An 18,473-nucleotide genomic window follows, 5' to 3' on the forward strand; every position below is an offset into this window, starting at 1 on the left:
TTTTAAGACAATGGTTAAATGAACAATATGTTGACAAAAGCATGATTTCTCCACAGTACACTAGAAAATGCAAATCCACTAAGGGCAAAAATAGTGATTAGGGTTTTTCTATGTGCAGATAAACCTTTAAAAGCAATGAATTAACTAGATGGATTCATCAATGTACATTCATATTGAGCAGGTTTTGGGAAGATAGAAGTCAGACAAAGGAATCTTGAGACCTCAGGCTATTATCAGCAGACAGTCAAAGAGAACTGAAGGGCAAAAAAGCAGAATAGAAACTCTTAGCTGCGATAAAGTAAAATCCAGTTGAAACCTCTACATCAGAGGGTTCATGAGCTTTTAATGAATGTGTACTTGAGTCTAAACTCAGTCCACAGTGGGCCCTAAGTGACATTTACAGCAGCGTACATATGTTTGTCAGTTGAATCAGACTCCATCACCTTTTGATCAGCCTTATTGATCCCTGCTCCATCATGTCTCTGGTTAACTCCACTTGTGCAGGAATATGAATGACATTATCCCCAGGTGTCTTCTGGAACCACGTGATCATAATGTACTGATTTTTGATGAGGAGAAACCAGAGCTGTAGATTTTATGTGGTTGCTTTCAGATTAAATTTCCATTCTTCTCCATGCTGTCGCTGATTGATGAGCGGCGGTGACTGCCCATCTCTCTCACCTACCCCGGCCCTCCTCCCTGCCTCCTTTCCCCTCCCTCTCCTACACACGCATGCATACAGACCGACAGGCTACGCGACCCCCCTCCCCCCCTTCCATCATTTTCCCATCTCTTACTCACTCTCTTCCCTACAACAAACATGGCCGCGAAATCTGATGGTGCACCCGTCTCTCTACGAAACGAAATCCCACCCGAGTGCCCTCCCAGGTCGGACCCGCGGCCTCCCGAGCGCCGTCCCGCCGAACAGCGCTACTCCCTCCCGGACTGCTGCTGGACGCTGTGCGCCCTTTTGGTCTTCTTCTCGGACGGGGCCTCAGACCTGTGGCTGGCCGCGGACTACTACCTAAGGAGGGACTACTGGTGCTTTGCACTGACTCTTGTCTTTGTGATAGTCCCGTCCGTGGTCGTGCAAGTGTTGAGCTTCCGATGGTTCGCCTACGATTTCTCGGAAACCGTCGAGAGCGGCACGGCTGCGGCCGCTGTGGTCGCTGCGTCGGGAGCGGAAGAGAGCGACTTCAGCACCAAGGACAGCGGCGAGCGGGGCGCTGGCCGCACCGCCGCTGCCGGGGTGCTGCCCAGGCCGGGCACCGGGGGAGGAGCCCGGGGCTGCTGCAGAGTCTTCATGTGGTTCTTTCAGGCCATTATTCACATCTTTCAGCTGGCACAGGTCTGGAGGTGAGGCTCAACACTAATAATGATCACAGGAGGGGAAAGTACACATTCAGTCTGCTGCCTTTGTGTGCGTGTGTGTGCAACACTCCCTGTCGCTAAATGGTTATGAAACATAATCATTCAGAGAGGGCTGTGTCCAAAATGCAAAAATGTCTTTTTGTATTGTTTGACGTTTATCCCTGCTTTGGTAGGGGGGAACGAGACTCCACCCACTACCCCCAGCCCCTGACGGGCTTTTAGGTCAATAATCTCCTGGGGAAATAGTCAACTCATCTACACCAATCGCCTTATACAGAAAAACTGAAATCCTTTTGGGGTCTGGGTGAGAGCAAGTCTGACTGTTGAAGAGGATGAATAGCTTATGAATGTCCTGAGAGTTGCTTCCTGTTTGCACAGTGGTATGTGTTCTCGCCTCTCTATCACCGTTAAATGTATTTTCCGTTCATAGCTTGAGGCTTTTTGCACAATGCATTTCCTCACATCTCTTCTCAAACAGTTTTGACATTTTTAGTGTAGTTATCTAAGATGAACTTGAACACGCCTAATGATCAGGCAGGCTCTGACACCAAAAACAAATGAGTGTAGACTCTGGCATTACTCTCACATGGATGGTAGTAGGTCTGTAGGTCAGCTACTCAGTCAGTGATGGTGAGGCAGTGCTCAGCCTTAGAGTGCTCTGATTGGTTTTGACAGGTTTGAACTGCTGCCAGCCAGGAGGAAGCATTCAGCTGAACTGTGGTGGGAGGAGGGTTAGACGGAATGTGATGACTTTCAAAGACAAATTGTATTATATGGAGATATGAGGTGTTATAAAAAAGATAAATTATGTGTCTATACAGGTGAAATGAGATGCAAATCAATTCTTTGATTTATATGTAGTCCTGCATAATCACTATGCCTGCGTCTCTCTTTGTGGTCTCTTGCTTCCTGCCCCTTTAGACAGTCCTGTGGGCATTTCATATTGATCCCTTATTTCCTCCTGGAGATGTAGACATCTCTGTGTGTGTGATTTCAGGAGCACATTAAAACACTGTGGCAGCACAGAATTACTGGTAATGCCATTAAAGCTGTTATATGCTGTGTTCATTGCTGCTGCTTTCAGACCGGCGTGTCTGCACATTAAGAGGATTACCGCTGTGTGTTTTACCCTCAGCTGTGAACTCAGGAATGATCCGTCACTGATACACAGTTAGTCAGGTGAACCGGGATCAATTTGGGCCCGCCACTAGAATTAAATGTCAGTGCACAGGGATGGGATAAGGGTTTTGTTACAGAGTGTGCACGATCAAAGTGTGTGTGTCCTCCTGTGTGGCTCGGTCTTTGACCCCCATTAGTGCATGTATGCTCTATTTTCTCATTTTGTTACATCCCAGGGCACACTTTGTGCAGCAGGAACCAGGACAGAAAAGGGTTACACAAATTCCCTTGTGGTTGACTGCGCTTGTTGACACAGGGTTCTTCTGACCCTTCTCCCAGAGGCAATTACTGGAACATTTATAGCTTTTGCCCACCGTAGCAACCACCAATCTTCTTCAAACACACACAGTTGGACACTGTGAAATAATTTAGGCATTTTATATTTGCATTGTAGAAATCGATGTCACATGTCACTTCATAGCTACACAGATAACACATTTCTGCAGAATTATGTTTGCACAAGCTGTGTGTATACAGTATCATGTGTTGTTTATACAGGGTCATTATAAAAAGAGGTGAGGCTGAGGTGTGGCATCAAGTCAACAAAGCTCAGGAGTTCAGCAAGGGAATTTACAGCCAAGCTTGTTTTAGTCCAACAGTATGAGGTGTATGTATGAGGCATGTTTATATTAATTTAGTTTGTATCCACAGCTGCCTATATTTTGATTTTGTGCAGCCCCCTGACTTATTTTATTTCAAGTCAGTTTGCAGAGAAGTTCTACATTTTCCCCCTCTGATGGCTGTACTAAAATTAAAACCACAGAGCTGCTTAGTTCACTTTCAGTCTAATCTAAATCCCAAAGGAAGAAGGAACCAGCTTTTTGGCAAGAACTACTGACAGTTCCCAGAGTTTGGAATAATGAGTTGTGAATTCTCAGAGTCTCTGTTTGATGTCCAAAAGTTTTTGAAGCATGTTATTATGACCCAAAATTATTTGTTGGACAAAATTAAATTCACTAATGAATATTTTTAATTGCTCTATTGCCTTCCCTCTCATCTGCCTCTGATGCACAGATATGTTCATGCCCTGTACTTGGGCGTGCAGAGCCGTTGGCATGCAGACCCAGAGCGCCGTCACTACTACTGGCGCATGATGTTCGAGAGTGCTGATATCAGCATGCTTCGTCTGCTTGAGTCGTTCCTGAAGAGCGCCCCACAGCTGGTGCTGCAGCTCAGCATCATGATCCACGCCAGTCAGGTGCTGCCCCTTCAGGGTGAGTGTCCAAAATGACCAATCACTGCAGCCATCATCAGCATGTCAAAAATAAATCAGTCAGTCACATATCTACAGCCCACGCTGTGCATGATGAGTCACTTGTGCTTGTCTTGTCAGTCCCCCACACTGAAGGGAAATTGTACATTCTTGCAGTGCTAAATGGTAAGACAGTTCCCCCAGAGCCATTTCCATCCCATCTAATTGCTTTCACTCCATCTTTCTCACCAGGCCTCTCAGCTTCTGCCTCACTGATATCCCTTGCCTGGATGATCGCCTCCTATCAGAAAGTCCTTAGGGACTCCCGTGATGATAAGCTACCTATGACCTACAAGTCTGTCATAGTTCAAATTCTGTGGCACCTCTTCACCATCGGGGCCCGTACTCTGGCCTTTGCCCTGTTTGCCTCCGTGTTTCAGCTTTACTTCGGCATCTTCATAGTGGCGCACTGGTGCATCATGACATTCTGGATAATTCAAGGTGAAACAGACTTCTGCATGTCCAAGTGGGAGGAGATCATCTATAACATGATGGTGGGCATTGTGTATATTTTCTGTTGGTTCAGTGTGAGGGAGGGGCGCACCCGCTGTAGGATGCTCATCTACAGCCTGACTGTGTTCATTGAGAACGTGGCACTCACAACTGCCTGGTACCTGTACCGCGGTCAGCGGATGTCAGACTTTTACGCTGTCATCATGGTCTGTGTGGTGGCCAGCACCTATGCTCTAGGCACCTTCTTCATGTTTGTGTATTATTGTTTGTTGCACCCTGATGGTCCAGTCTCAGGGTGGAGCTACATTGTGGAGAAGGAGGTGCCTGTAGAGTCTCTGGCCTCCCCAGCCTCCAGTCACCCCCCTGACCTGGTGAGCAGCCCCCCCAGGACCCTTCAGAGAACTAAAGGGTCAGAAAGAGAGCAGGGGCCTGGGGTGGACGGAGATGTATTTCAGGTAAGACCACCTCGAGGAGCTCAGGCCCCAGCGCCTCAGCTCTCACCCAGGACAGAGGGGCCTGTCATCCGAATAGACCTGCCCAGGAAGAAATACCCAGCCTGGGACGCTCACTTCATTGACCGCCGACTGCGTAAAACCATTCTGGTGCTCGAAAGCGCTGCACCAGTCACACCAAGAATTCAGTACCGCTGTCTTGGCACACCCAAAGAAGTGATGGAGTACGAGACCACCGTGTGATGCACTGAAGGTGCTGTGACTCAGCTCGCTGCCATGCAGACATCCTGCCTTTAAATGGCGGGAGGATGACTCTCCTGGAGACGTCTGTTTCAGCTCCACGCCAACTTGACAGCTCTCTGGAGAAAAAGAAGTGAAGAAAGGGATGGAGTGAGGTGTCTTTATTTCCTACAAAGGCAAAATCATGTGACGTTGGTGCATATTTAGGTTTCTGTATAATTTCTCAGGTCAGGGTGCGGTACAAGAGATGGCTGTAGTTAAAGAGGCAACAGTAAAACCTGCTGCCGCCTGTGGAGCACAGACAGAGGCAGAGGCTGAGAAGTGGAGCTGTTCGACTATCAATCAGAAGCAGAAAGCCCTCCTCAGTGATGGTGCTTCACCACATCTTCTCAAGGTGTTCAACAACAGAGACACGCCTTCAACATGTATGACTATTTATGGCAGCTAGAATGAAACATTACTGAGAAAAGACAGGAAACGCACACTGTAATGTTAAACACAACCTGCAAATTCTAGAACACAGATACTGATCTTTTCCATCATTTTCCATAGCTATTCACTCATGTTGAAGGGGTCTCTGATAATGCTGCTTCACATTTGGAAGGGCAGTTCAAAAGCAACATTTTAGTTGAATGTAAAAACAGTTGAAAATGTGATTATTTGTGACAAGGCTTTGAGCATTTTCCTGTGGTACAATATTTGTTTTTTTGAGGTAAGCTAGAAAAATGATTTGTGTGTGTTTACAAGCAATCCATTGTTTTTGGGCCATGCCATCACTATTATTCCAACAGGATGCACCTTCCTCCAGAATGTGTATGTACTGAACAATAGCTACATTATGATTTTCATTTGCAGGATGCATTCTCTCAGCAGTTGTATTTTCATACTGCAACACTCAACAAAGGCAATGGGACACATTCATTTCCATGTAAATTAAACTGTACAATGACTAGGGAGATTACACAGGGACAGCACTGTCTGTAATTGTACTGTATCTGTACTTTGTTGTCTGAAAAATGTAAAAAGAAAAATATTAGCTTCAGACTTCTAACAGAATAGTTTTGGTATTATTGATGGTACAGGCATGTGGTACTTTCTTTTATCAGGGTTATTTTCAATAGAATAGCCACAAAGGGAACATAATTGAACAATGTGTGTCTGTGTGTATGTGTGTGAGCTCACATACCAGCATGTGTATGGGTGTATGTGAGGAACAGTCCTGCCATGTGCATTTTAATTCATTTGAAACCGTGTCACTGAGATACGACAGTTTTGTTATAAACACTGTCTCTGGCTCTCAGAAGACACCAAAATAAATAAATGGTCCGCAGAGCACCACCGCCATATCTGTTGCAGTAAAAAATAGGAAAGAAAGGAAAAGAAAAAAAAAAAAGCCAGAGAGGTTTCAATTACGGTGCTAACTGTTTGAGTTCCATGACGCAGTGACAACCATAAGATCAGCTTGTTGGGTAAGAGTTGGATGGGGGCTGTACCTCAAACACAAAGCTAGAATCAAAAGCCTTAAACTGGTCATACCAGACTGTTGCTGTTCAGAGCAAGAAAAAAAAATGAACATGAAGGTGAAGACAATTTCATTATGTTATTGCTAAAATAAAGAGCAATGTGTTTACCTGAGTTGCTGTGCATTAGTGCCTTTTTTACACCACAAAACAAGATGCTTTAAAATTGCATGGATGGATGGATGGATGGATGGATGGATGGATGGATGGATGGATGGATGGATGGATGGACATGACAATAACACGATGGGTTATGTGTACAGAAATTTTCACCAAATGTATTTATACAGCAGTAAATATGCAAGACATTCTGTGTCATCAGACCTCAAATGATTCAAACCATGCTCTTCACCAGTCTTTCACATTTCTGTTGGTGCTTGATGCCACTCCTGGCACAAAAATGCAGACAGATCGGGTTTGTTTGATGGTTTGTGACCATCCAATCTTCCTCTTGATCACTTGACCACATTCCAGAGGTTTGTTTTCTTCTTTCTATACAAACAAACAGACAAACAGAGAAAGAGAGAAAGAGAGAGAGAAGCATAGATAGATAGATAGATAGATAGATAGATAGATAGATAGATAGATAGATAGATAGATAGATAGATAAAGTTTTAAGTGCATTGCTACCATGAACATCAGCCAACGAGTCAAATACAAACTTGAAAAAACTTTTTGCTTCTCCTTTCAGACACTCATCTGAATTAGAAAGAGAGGGGAGAACAGAGTCATGTGTCTGCATATTTAGATCTTGAAAAACTAAATGAAGACAAAAAACGTACCAAAAAAACTAAAGTAAATGACAATGACCGCCGTCTTTGTTTCCAGATGATCTCCCCTCTTTTTCAAGCATCCAATCAGCGACGAGTGCAGAGGAGATTTTAACATATCACTACTCTTATCCAATCACCGACGAGTAGTAACACGTCTGCGTCTATACAATTACCGTCACAGCCAATCAGAGGGTAGATGGGCGGGGCCTAGCCTTGGTACCGGTTGCTTGTTGCCTTCGCGTTCAACAGCCACATTTCAAACTAGAATGGCGACCGCTGTCTGCGGTCTGCAGTCAACCGGCAGCAACAGCAAAACGGCCAAGACTCACCGAGAACACCGGAGAAGGGTGAAGGACTCCAGGAGGAGGCAGGCGGCTCTGTTATTTCTCACAAATATCTCTCTCGACGGTCGCCCCCAGTCTCAGCTTAGCGATGGAAATATCGACCAAAAGCCGCAGACGAGCTCAGAGCCCGGGACAGAGACGGCGGTGAATGTGTCGGTCCTCCGCCGGTTGACGGACAGAGAACCACCGGACAGGTGACAGAACCTGCCGCGGCCGGTAGTGGCTCTTCCTCCAGTTTCCCCGGGGTGGTCAGTCCCCTCCGACCTTCCTTGATAATGTCTCCGGGACCGGCCGGGGCAAATACCGTGGGGGCCAACGAGGTATTTTGGGAGGGCGGGTTTGCGGCCGAGGCTCTGCTCCCTGACACCCCGGTGTCTCCGGTGCCCGGTCACCAGCCCTGCGCCCGTGTCCGGTCCACACCCGCTGTGAGCCCGATACCGACCAGTAATAGTCTGGACTCCCGTCAGAGGTTAGTGCACTGACCCTCACTGTGGGCCTCCAAACAAGCTTCCGCATAAAAACAAGTATCTGCATAAAAACACTTATCTACCTGTGTACAACGCTTTAGTATTAAAAAATAAATGGTTCTGTGGATTTTTACAGTAATAGCTGAATAATGTCTGAGTGTAATTCGTTTAATAATGCACACATTTGATATGGGGCTGTTTCCTGTTTGACTGCATTCTTGTGTTATCCCTGTCGTGGATGTAACTCACACTCCCCTGCCTGCCTCAGAATAAGTCTGTAAATCTTGTTTCATTGTCAGATTTACAGTTTGAGGTGAAGTCCAGAAAAGTGTGACCTTAGTGTCACGACGTTAGATTTAACCTTCTTTACCTTTATATCCATTACAAAGAGATTATGTCACGCAGCAAACCCTATTATGTGACAGATTAAATTAGACTTTGATAGCCACTTGTTATACAAACTTGGAGTTTTTTTTATTTATTTATTTATTTCATTTCTCTTGTTTTCTCTTCAGGTTAAGGAATGTCTCTGGTTCTCCTGGACCCAAGGTGCCAAAGAAAGTCCACTTTATTAAGAGTATGAGGCAGTATGATACCAGAGGATGTAGGTGAGTCTAAGCAAAGTACATTTAATCAGGTAAACCTCTAGTGGTCTGTGTAGAGCTCAGAAACTTGACTCTAAATACCACAGAAGCTTCCCATTCAGTGAACTGCAAATAAAACAAAGACTGTTTTATTTCAGACTGAACTCGCAAGCAGTAGCATATTCCTTCTGGTAATATTGTAATAAGCTGCTTAACTGTGGCTCTACTTATAGACTTAGTTTGGTCTGCAGAGGAATATTAGTGGTACAGCTGCTGAGTGGTGATTGCTACAGTGAATTTAATCACCCTTGGAAGCTTAGCAAAAGCCAAAAGAGGTGCAGTGTGGAAATTTAACACCGTATTGCACCAACAGTGAAGTAACCCCAATGCAAGACAGGACCAAAATATCACACAGCTGGCTGTCTGCTCATTTGTTTTGACCAGTATGAATACATGTTTATTTTATCATGGGAAGTGGTTACTCTGTTCACTGATTAAAACTAAATTAGTGAAATCACCCGTTCATTTCACTTTCACTTTACTAGCATTAGACCATGAGAGATCGTTTCATATCCATACCCTTTTACATTGTAATGTGTCTCATGCAGTCTGACCTTTCTGTTTCTGTTTTTATGTGTGTGAGTCATGCACTGCCTGGGAATAGGATCTATACAGAAGCTAAGCAGTTATTGCCAGCACATTTTTTATGTTTTGACATTGTCCCCTGTAAGAGATGTGATATCTCTCCCTGAAGGTCTGACCTGGGTGTTTACTGCTGAGTGTCCACGATACAGACTGCTGACTGTATGTTATTGATTGTTGTGTTGTGACAAACTGTAGCTCCTGGTGTGTGTGTGTGTGTGTGGTTTAGTTAGTTTGAGGAAGATGGTTTGAGATGTGATAGTTTAGGGCTGTGCGATACCACCAAGAGTTTAAATGTCAACTGTAGGTCTTTGGTAACATCTCACACACATGATATATGTAAAAAGACTGTATGACTCATATGGCCTATTATTACAGTGTGAACTATATACAGGACAATCAAAAATTCATTCCTGCTTCATTTCTTTAGATCCTGTTTTCCTAATTTTCAGTTACACACATTCATTGCAAAACAAAATGTTTTTTCACAGCACTTAGACCACAGGCGTCAAACTCCGGTCCTTGAGGGCCAGTATCCTGCATGTTTTAGATGTTTCCCTCTTCCAGCACACCTGACGGTCGTTATCAGGCTTCTGCAGAGTTGGATGATGGGCTTATCATTTGAATCAGGTGTGTTGGAAGAGGGAAACATCTAAAACATGCATCCTTGAGGATCTGAGTTTGACACCCCTGACTTAGACCAAGTGAAAAGGGGGGAAACCTATGCTGTCATTAGAGGTGTCCAATCCTGGTCCCCGTGAGCTACTATCCTGCATGTTTTAGATGTATCCCTCTTCCAACACACCTAATTCAAATTATAAGCCTATCATCAAGCTCTGCAGAAGCCTGATAACGACTGTCAGGTGTGCTGGGAGAGGGAAACATCTAAAACATGCAGGATAGTAGCTCTCAAGGACCAGGATTGGACACCGTGTGTGTAGTTTTACTGCCACATTTTGCTGTCACTTATGGACTCACTAAATCAGGGGTGGGCAACTCCAGTCCTCGGGGGCTGGTATCGTGCTTTAGATTTTAGATGTTTCCCTCCTCCAACACACCTGGTTCAATTAATGATCAGCTCATCATCAAGCTCTGCAGAAGCCTGATAATGATGTAATGGCTTCCAGGTGTGCTGGAAGAGGGAACTATCTAAAACATGCAGGATACCGGCGCTTGAGGACCGAAGTTGCCCACCCCTACACTAAATCGTTTAGATCATTTGCAAATTTGTGAAAAATAAACACCAAAATCATAGCATGTACATATTTATTCACAGTGTTTTCCATGACACTCAGGTACATCCTGTTTCCACTCATCATGCTTCAGATGTTTTTTTAACTTGATTGGAATCTGCCTGTGGTAAATTCAGTTGATTGGACATAATTTGGAAAGGCACACACCTTTCTGTTGAAGGTTAGATAGCTGACTGCATGTCAGAGCACAACCAAATCATGAAATCCAAGGACTTGTATGCAAGAAATATTAAAAAGTAAACGGCAGAAATTTATCAGCTAAATAAATACAGACCTAACATGTGAATATACTTATAAACAAAATTCTGTTGTATAGCAGCAAACATCTAAGATCATATTAGTATATGAAATATAAAAAAATTGTAGTATGTGCCTCTGTTACACATCAGAGCTTACACTGGATCCTTACGAGGGGGTACCGCCCCTGTAGAGAAACACTGTAATAATCCAACCGCTTGCATTTTGACATGGGGGGATTCTGCTGCATCTCCTTTGTACTACTAGCCAGTGAGTCTGTGACCCCCCCCCCCCCCCCGCCCCTGGTTTGAGAACCCCTAGTCTAAATGATGGAGGATGTTGCTGTAAAGACTGATTTGTGGGAGAATGAAATACAGACAATAGCACATATGAAATGACAGATGCAATATCGCACAGCTCTGTGATGTGTTTAGTTAGATGGCCTGTGATGAATTAGGTTATTTTTATTAAAGCTGCAGGAGCTGAAGTCTGGGAGAAATAAACAGCCAAATGTGAAATTGCACACCTTCCTGCTGCAGTTCTCGCTTCTCTGTCCAAATCAAAACCCTAAATATAAAGCCAGATAAACCTGATGCTGTTTCATACCACTGTGGAAGAGAGTCCACTTTTGCAAGCGTCTATGTTGAATCACAAAGTAGAATAGAATAGTAGAATCATATCTGAGGTATTTGTGTGATCAGGAATTACAGCAGTCAGTCACATATTTAACCCCTGCCTGGCTGACAACACTTGCGATTTGCCAAAATCTGTTTTCAGGTTATAGAAAATGTACTCTGTGTGAATCTGAAGACGTGGCCAGAGTTCTGGTTTTGTCTCAGAACATGTGAATCACAATATGCTGAATAGTTATGGGATATTTGTCCAGTGATGTCAAACTATTAAGCACTGCAGCTTTGAAGGATTCCTGTTGAATGTGGCTTTACTTGGACCAGTTCTTTTGATGGTTCCTCTTGTTTTGACATTTACATAGTTGTTGTTGTTGTTGTTAAATGTTTGGTGGTGGCGGTGATGTAGCTCAGTAGAAACAGCTCCGTGTCTGATCTCCCTCACTTTAGCACCAGCACTGATGAATATAGTGTGTACAGTAGCTGTAGAGTTGCAGCGACTGCAGTCATTGCCCATAGACTGACACACCATCTGTTTTGTCTGCCTGTACTTGCTGTGTCCTGCAGGATCATGCTGATTTGTGCCAAGCGGTCGCTATATGCTGCTTTCTCAGTGCTGCCCTATGGAGAGAGTGCTCACCTCAGGTACAAAGACAGAAACCTCCCAAGCAGAGTGCACCCATCCTCCACTTTTCTGTTTGATCATCCTCCTGTGTGATCCATAATCATTGTCAGGAAAAGCCCATCTGTGCGTGTGTGAGATGTGGCATATATGACATACATGTGATATTTTTATTCTGTGCAGTGATCCAAAGCTGGAGGCTCATAGACAAAGGCTGTCCTCTGTGGTTGTTACTGACTTGCTTCCCTCATTAGAAGGCGTGGAGATGAGCGCCTTTGGGAAGGTAAATGAACGAATAGCACGACAGATACCACTTCACTTAGATCAGTGTGCTTTATTGGAAGGCCTTCAACTAATCTCTTTCTTCCTCAGACTGTGTCATACGCTCAGTTTCTGTATCCGACCAATGCCTTGGTGAGACTGAAGAACAGTGGCATGCCAGAGAGCTGCATAGCTCAGACCCCTCAGTCACGTTACCGTGGCAACGGGCAGAGGAACTTCACCCCTGCTCGTCTGAACAATTCGGTGGCACAAGACCCATGTAGGATGGCAATTTGTTTCTTACAGTTAGAGCTGGACAACACAACAATATTAATATTTATTGTATTTTTTTTTTCATTCCTGACTCAAAGGCCTGAAGTGTTATATAATGTCAATTAAGTGTATTTTCTATTACTTTTTCATATTTTCTATTTTATATCTGTTTCAATTTCAATTGCATCCAAATTTTGTTGTACATAAAGGAATTCAGTTCAATTAAATATTTATTAATGTTTAGGGTTTATTTTGTTTACACTTAGCTAAACACAAGACAGCACAAAGTTCTGCTGTTTTACCTACTTTTACTCTGTAGTCTATATTATAACTTGTTTAAAATTTTTATTATAGGCCTAATTGTTTTGATGCGTTGTCTTTGAATTTTTTGAAATCATCTGTTGTTAAGCTAGTGTTTGTCAGGGTTTGACCACGAAGAAAAATTTAAGACCACATATAACTATCATATTTCTTCACTTAAGGTAAAAAAAAAAAATCAGCTTTAGAACCTGAAATAAATAATGATATATCTAGATAATTACAGATATCAACTGATATGAACATGTTCATCCTGACATTTTTGGCCATATATTCCAGCTTCACCTACAGTATCTATTTACTGTTAACTGATTTTTGTACAGTTTGTGTGTAATGTGTATTTGTCATGTTTCTTTTTCAGATATAGAGGACCTGGCTGAGTATGACCCTAACCTGCTCAGTGACCCCCAGTGGCCGTGTGGGAGACATAAGAGGGTCCTGACATTTGCGTCATATGTGGTGAGAAGTCAGTGTTGATGTTTTATCCTCCAGCAGATCCACCTGACTTCATTCTTGTTCAGATAGATTTCCTCTGCACGTCTAACTGTTTATCTGATAAAGTGTGGTTTTGATTCGATGAGTGACAGAGAAATGCTGTAGAGGCTTTTTTCTGAAGACGATGGCTGTCACTGTTGTGCAGCAGTCTTTAGAATGTTCTATTTACTCAAAAGAAAACTTAACATTAACCCTTAAAGACCTGCAACAATTTTTGTGGTGAGTTCCAAATAAATTTTTTTGACATTAAACCTTTCCCTAAGTAATTTATCACTATGTATTATATTATCTGCTGTGGTTTGCAATTTTCAGTGAAAAGCAGGTATTTTCCTATGTTTATGTAACTGATCATGTTGATGTTCATGAAAGATCAGAGTAAATTCAGGGTTTATGATATCAATATAGAAAAAACTGAAGAAAAAGTGACTTTTTCAGCAAATATATCGTTAACTAAATGTAAAAGCAAACTTCAGCAACCGCCGTCATTTGTCAAACTGGGCGCTTCTATGAAACTGGTGCTTAAAAACAGGACAGGGGCTAAAAATTCAAACAAGATGTGTACCAATGTTATGAAGCAAGTAATTTTTACCGAGATAAAAGAGAAACAATTTTTTAGATAAAATACATTTTTCTATTATTTTTATACAAAAATCCACGTGTAACACGGTAAAAAAGGACTCGTAAATTGCACACTACTATTTTTTGGAATATCTTTTTATTCTCTCACAGGTACATTTTGGGACCCAAATTATGCAAGGCAGAGTGTTTCACAAAACTGGCCACTGTTGCAAAATCACTTGCGATTTATTTTTGTTTTAATGGGCTGGTTCCGCATGTAACGTCAGTGGACACGATGGGTTAGACACGAAACTTGGAATGAGACTTCCGATTCATGAAAAACCCACATCCGGGTTAGAAAAACCACTAAGGTCGTCAAATTTAACACAGTGTCTTTATTTATAGCGCTATACAGTATAAGACCATTTCAAGCCATATTTTCCAGATCAAATACACTGATACCTAGGTAGCTTTTCCTGTCCCAATTTTGGTCCTATTTTTGGCCACAATATATTTTTTAAAAATTCATTATTTTTTTTGCATTTATCTGAAGTCATCATTAGGTACATCGTGGGTGGAAATATGTCTAAATTTCTCTTTTATTATTGGATCTAAAAGCGGGCAGGTACCAAAATGAACCCAGTTTCATAGAAGCACCCAACTACATTCTGATTTTGTTGTTGAATCAATGCTACAGAAGATGATGGTGTTTCCACATTCACTACGGCGCCTCTGATGGATCATATGAAAAGCTGAGAAACTACATTTTATCTAAATTATTTACTTAATTTTAAGTATTGACAGGTAGTGGTTCAATACTGATGAACATTGTAGATCAGTAGACGCTTTTGGTTGCTGGTGCCTGTTAAGGTCTTTGAGGGCTAATTACATTTGCCATTTTGTCTCATTCAGGTTTAGTTTTTCATTGCTATTGTTGGGATTCTGCACCTGTTGAACACCTCTTAGGGACTGAAAATGATTCTCCTTTGAGAATTAGTCTGCTGATGACCAGCTAGTGAGAAGTCAGCCTTTATTCTCAAATGGCAGCTATCCTCATTTGCTTAAGAAAACAGGTACATGAGTTTTCAGTTTGACTTGTAAATAATCTAAAATAGCCAGTGACGTAAAAGTCACTTATGCCCATTCTTCAAGCCCTGCTACTGACTAAAATGCATCCATTATGCCACATTCACATGATTTTATGACTGCTCTGTAGTTCTTGTCACAAGACCGTAACCTCCATGATGAGTGTAGGTGAAACGATCCTTGCGGAGATGATTTACAAGGAACATTGTAAAGGTTTGTTGCGGTTGTATTTCAGGCTGAGGCAGACCGCTGACATGTACCACATTCATATTGACATGCTGGTTTGTTTTTTGTTCTGCAGACGACTGTTATCGAGTATGTGAAACCATCAGACCTGAAGAAAGACATGAACGAGACTTTCAGGGAGAAGTTTCCTCACATCAAGCTCACACTGAGCAAAATAAGAAGGTGCTGATGCTTTATATCCCCCTTTTTTTCTTTTCAGTCTCAGTTTGCTGCTGTTTGAAGGTTCATACCATGTGCAATGTCTTTCACTTCCTCTTTCGTTCCTTTAAAGCTGTGGTTCAAAGTAGTCACGCAGTATCTTGTGCTCTCTATCAGAAGCACAATCAGTAAATGAGATGTTTCCCCTCTCCCCTTTAGCCTGAAGAGGGAGATGCGGGCTGTGAGCGAGGAGTGTGGTCTGCAGCCGGTCACCATAGCAATGGCTTTTGTTTACTTTGAGAAGCTGGTGCTGCAGGGTCGACTCAACAAGCAGAACAGGAAGTTGGTGGCAGCGGCGTGCGTGCTGCTGGCGGCAAAGATCAGCAGCGATCTGAGGAAACCAGAAGTCAAACAGCTCATTGATGTGAGTCAAGTTTCCACTGAAAAAAATGTCAGTGTCAGCAGAAGCAAAAACGATAAGCCGGTGTTTGCTAGTACGCAGCTCTTTGTTAAAAAGGAAAAGGTAAACAAAGTGAAAGTAACACATTGTAGCAACTAGCCCTGAGGAATCAAATTATTTAACAATCATTATTCTGTAAGGTCTCAAAATCAAAAAGAAAATACTTATAGTAAAGAAACGAAGCTGAATTATTCACACTGGTTATTGTTGAAGAGCAAACAGCTCCTCTGCTCTGATCACCGCTGAGTTAACTGTGAATATTTCAGTTAAATATGTGAACAGTGTTTTCATTAAACATTAATTATGCACTGTGTGTGTGTGTGTGTGTGTATATATATATATATATATATATATATATATATATATATATATATATATATATATATGATGTGTGTGTAGGAAAATCTGTCCCTACAGCAAGAAAGATGGATATTATTTAAAGGATTTTTATTGCATTTTATTGGCTTCTATGTCTTGTCTAAGGAATTCCGTCTAATGAAAAGATTTACATAGGCTCACAAAATATTTAAAGTATGTTGAAGGAATTTTTTAGGCACTGTATTTTAGTTCAAAAAAGGAGGAATTGGTGCTTCTTTTTTTACTGTTCACATTTATCTGCATTAATACATACATTTGGTGTCCTAATATTTCCATTAGCTGAATGATTTACAATTAGAGGAATAATTTTCATAATGCAACAGAGGAACAGGCCATTGTTCGATCAACTTATATTTGGTTGTGCATTTTTCAGTCACTCATATTTGCATGATCTTCCAAACATTGAGACAAACGGATCGTTTGCGCTACATTTTTATTATACGGTAAATTGTTTTGGTCATTATTGGCAAGGTAACCATCTCCAAAGAAATGACTTTAGGCATCAAACAGCAGAACAGGTGATGAAAACAGAGCAGCAGGAAACATGACCCACTTCAACATTTTAATATTTCAGTGTACAGCCATCTGCTTCTCTGGTCTCTTCACTACTTCAAACTCTTCCTCTGTTTTTCTCCCTGTGGACGAGCAGAAGCTGGAGGAACGTTTCCGCATAAACAGACGTGAGTTGATTCCTCTGGAGTTCCCGGTGCTGGTTGCCTTGGAGATGGGACTTTACCTTCCCGAGAGCAAGGTCATGCCACACTACCGCAGACTGGTGCAGCAGGGTTAGAGCAGTGCGTCGTGACGGCCGACTAAAGCATCGAGGACCCACAGGAGGCGGATCGACCAGGTTATAAGCTGTGGTGTTGGAAAACAAATAATCCCGATCCTGTTTATTTTCTGTCAGTCGTGACTTGAATGTCTCACTGTAAATGAAGCAACTAGTTTACACTTGTGGACTCAATGGCATGTGTGTCTCTGATTGTCTTTTCAAGCATTTAAACGTTCTGATGTCGATTCCCGTCTTGAGCTCTATGTTAGAGATGTACAATGAGCACGTTAATTGTGCTTTTATTTCGTTTTCTTGTGACATATTTTTGGTACGTCAACCTTCTGTGTATAGTATTTAAATGACATTTATGCTGTGACATTTGTGTATTTTTTTCTCATAACTGCATAGTATTTATTAAGTAGACTTTGATAATTACATAGAAAGTCATTTTTGTAAATGCCTTTTAAATCCACTGTGACGCTGAAGCATTTTAGACTGAACATTACACTGTAGAACTGAGGACGGAAGACGTCATTTTAGATTTTGTTACCAGAGAAGTGGCCTTTTATTTGTTCATATTCATCCAATAAGCAGAGATGTTGGCTGCCTGTCGCACAATAATAATCCAGTAACATTCAAGTATTTATTAGGATATCACTCTTATGTCTGCGGCAGCTCAGCACTCAGACTTATTCATAGAAAACCACTGTGGTGTCAAATGAAAGCAAACGTGATTAGAGGAGACCCTTTATAGCAAATGTTTTCTAATGTTTTATGTCAATACCCAGGGATTTGTTTTGTCGTACCTTAAAAATGCACTGGAATGTTACCACTTTTTCTTATTTTCAGTTCTCAGGAATTTTACTTTCACATCTTTGACTAACCCAAAGAAATGTTTTTATTTGTGTTACTGTGGCTTTACCACCTGTGCTCCATCACGCCTCTGTGGGGGATTGAAATGATTGTGGATTGTCTAATCTTGCATCTTCAGTACGTGAATGGATGTATTAGTTTCTTCTATAAATGCCACAATGTTATCCTGAGGCAGTACTTATTGCACAGCAACTTTGAAAAAGTGCCTGAAACTACAGTGGCAGTGAAATGGTTAACCATGTTATCACAGTGATATTTGGCGTTGACATTTCTGCGTCCTGCTGCTGGATGGATCTTTAAATGTTGAGGTTGTTTTTTTTTTTGTTTTTTTTTTGTCAAGAGATCTTTGTTAAAGGTGTTGACGGGACAGTGTTTTTAGGTTTGTGTGTCTCCAGTGATGAGTGTTAAAAATCCACATAGAGCCGTCGTCGTACCTGTACGGTTGGTGTCAAATTGTTTTCAAACTGTCAAATGAATGTTTTTGAAATATATTTTACGATCCTGGAAAAAAAAAAAGTCTTGTGTCCTTTAAATCAATAATGCATGGTGTGTACACAGCAGTTTTGTCTTTTTTTCTGCAGAATAAATGAATTTAACAAA

General features: G+C 42.0%; 2 protein-coding genes across 2 annotated transcripts; both read left to right on the top strand.

Annotated features, from left to right (window-relative positions):
• The first annotated feature begins 750 nt into the window (after positions 1-750).
• Positions 751-6,582, top strand: xkr7a (XK related 7a). Its single transcript, XM_030138758.1, has 3 exons — positions 751-1,356; positions 3,565-3,764; positions 3,995-6,582. Exons 1-3 carry the CDS (start codon positions 821-823, stop codon positions 4,948-4,950), a joined length of 1,692 nt encoding a protein of 563 aa, XP_029994618.1. The 5' UTR covers positions 751-820; the 3' UTR covers positions 4,951-6,582.
• An 893-nt stretch (positions 6,583-7,475) lies between these two features.
• Positions 7,476-18,377, top strand: cables2a (Cdk5 and Abl enzyme substrate 2a). Its single transcript, XM_030138928.1, is given in 10 exon segments — positions 7,476-7,690; positions 7,693-8,053; positions 8,567-8,659; positions 11,961-12,038; positions 12,199-12,298; positions 12,388-12,556; positions 13,229-13,326; positions 15,308-15,414; positions 15,610-15,814; positions 16,878-18,377. Coding segments are annotated over 10 exon segments (1,536 nt in total). The 5' UTR covers positions 7,476-7,506; the 3' UTR covers positions 17,019-18,377.
• The last annotated feature ends 96 nt before the right edge of the window (positions 18,378-18,473 follow it).

The sequence above is a fragment of the Sphaeramia orbicularis genome, chromosome 7 (genome assembly GCF_902148855.1).
Source record: "Sphaeramia orbicularis chromosome 7, fSphaOr1.1, whole genome shotgun sequence".
NCBI lineage: Eukaryota > Metazoa > Chordata > Actinopteri > Kurtiformes > Apogonidae > Sphaeramia > Sphaeramia orbicularis.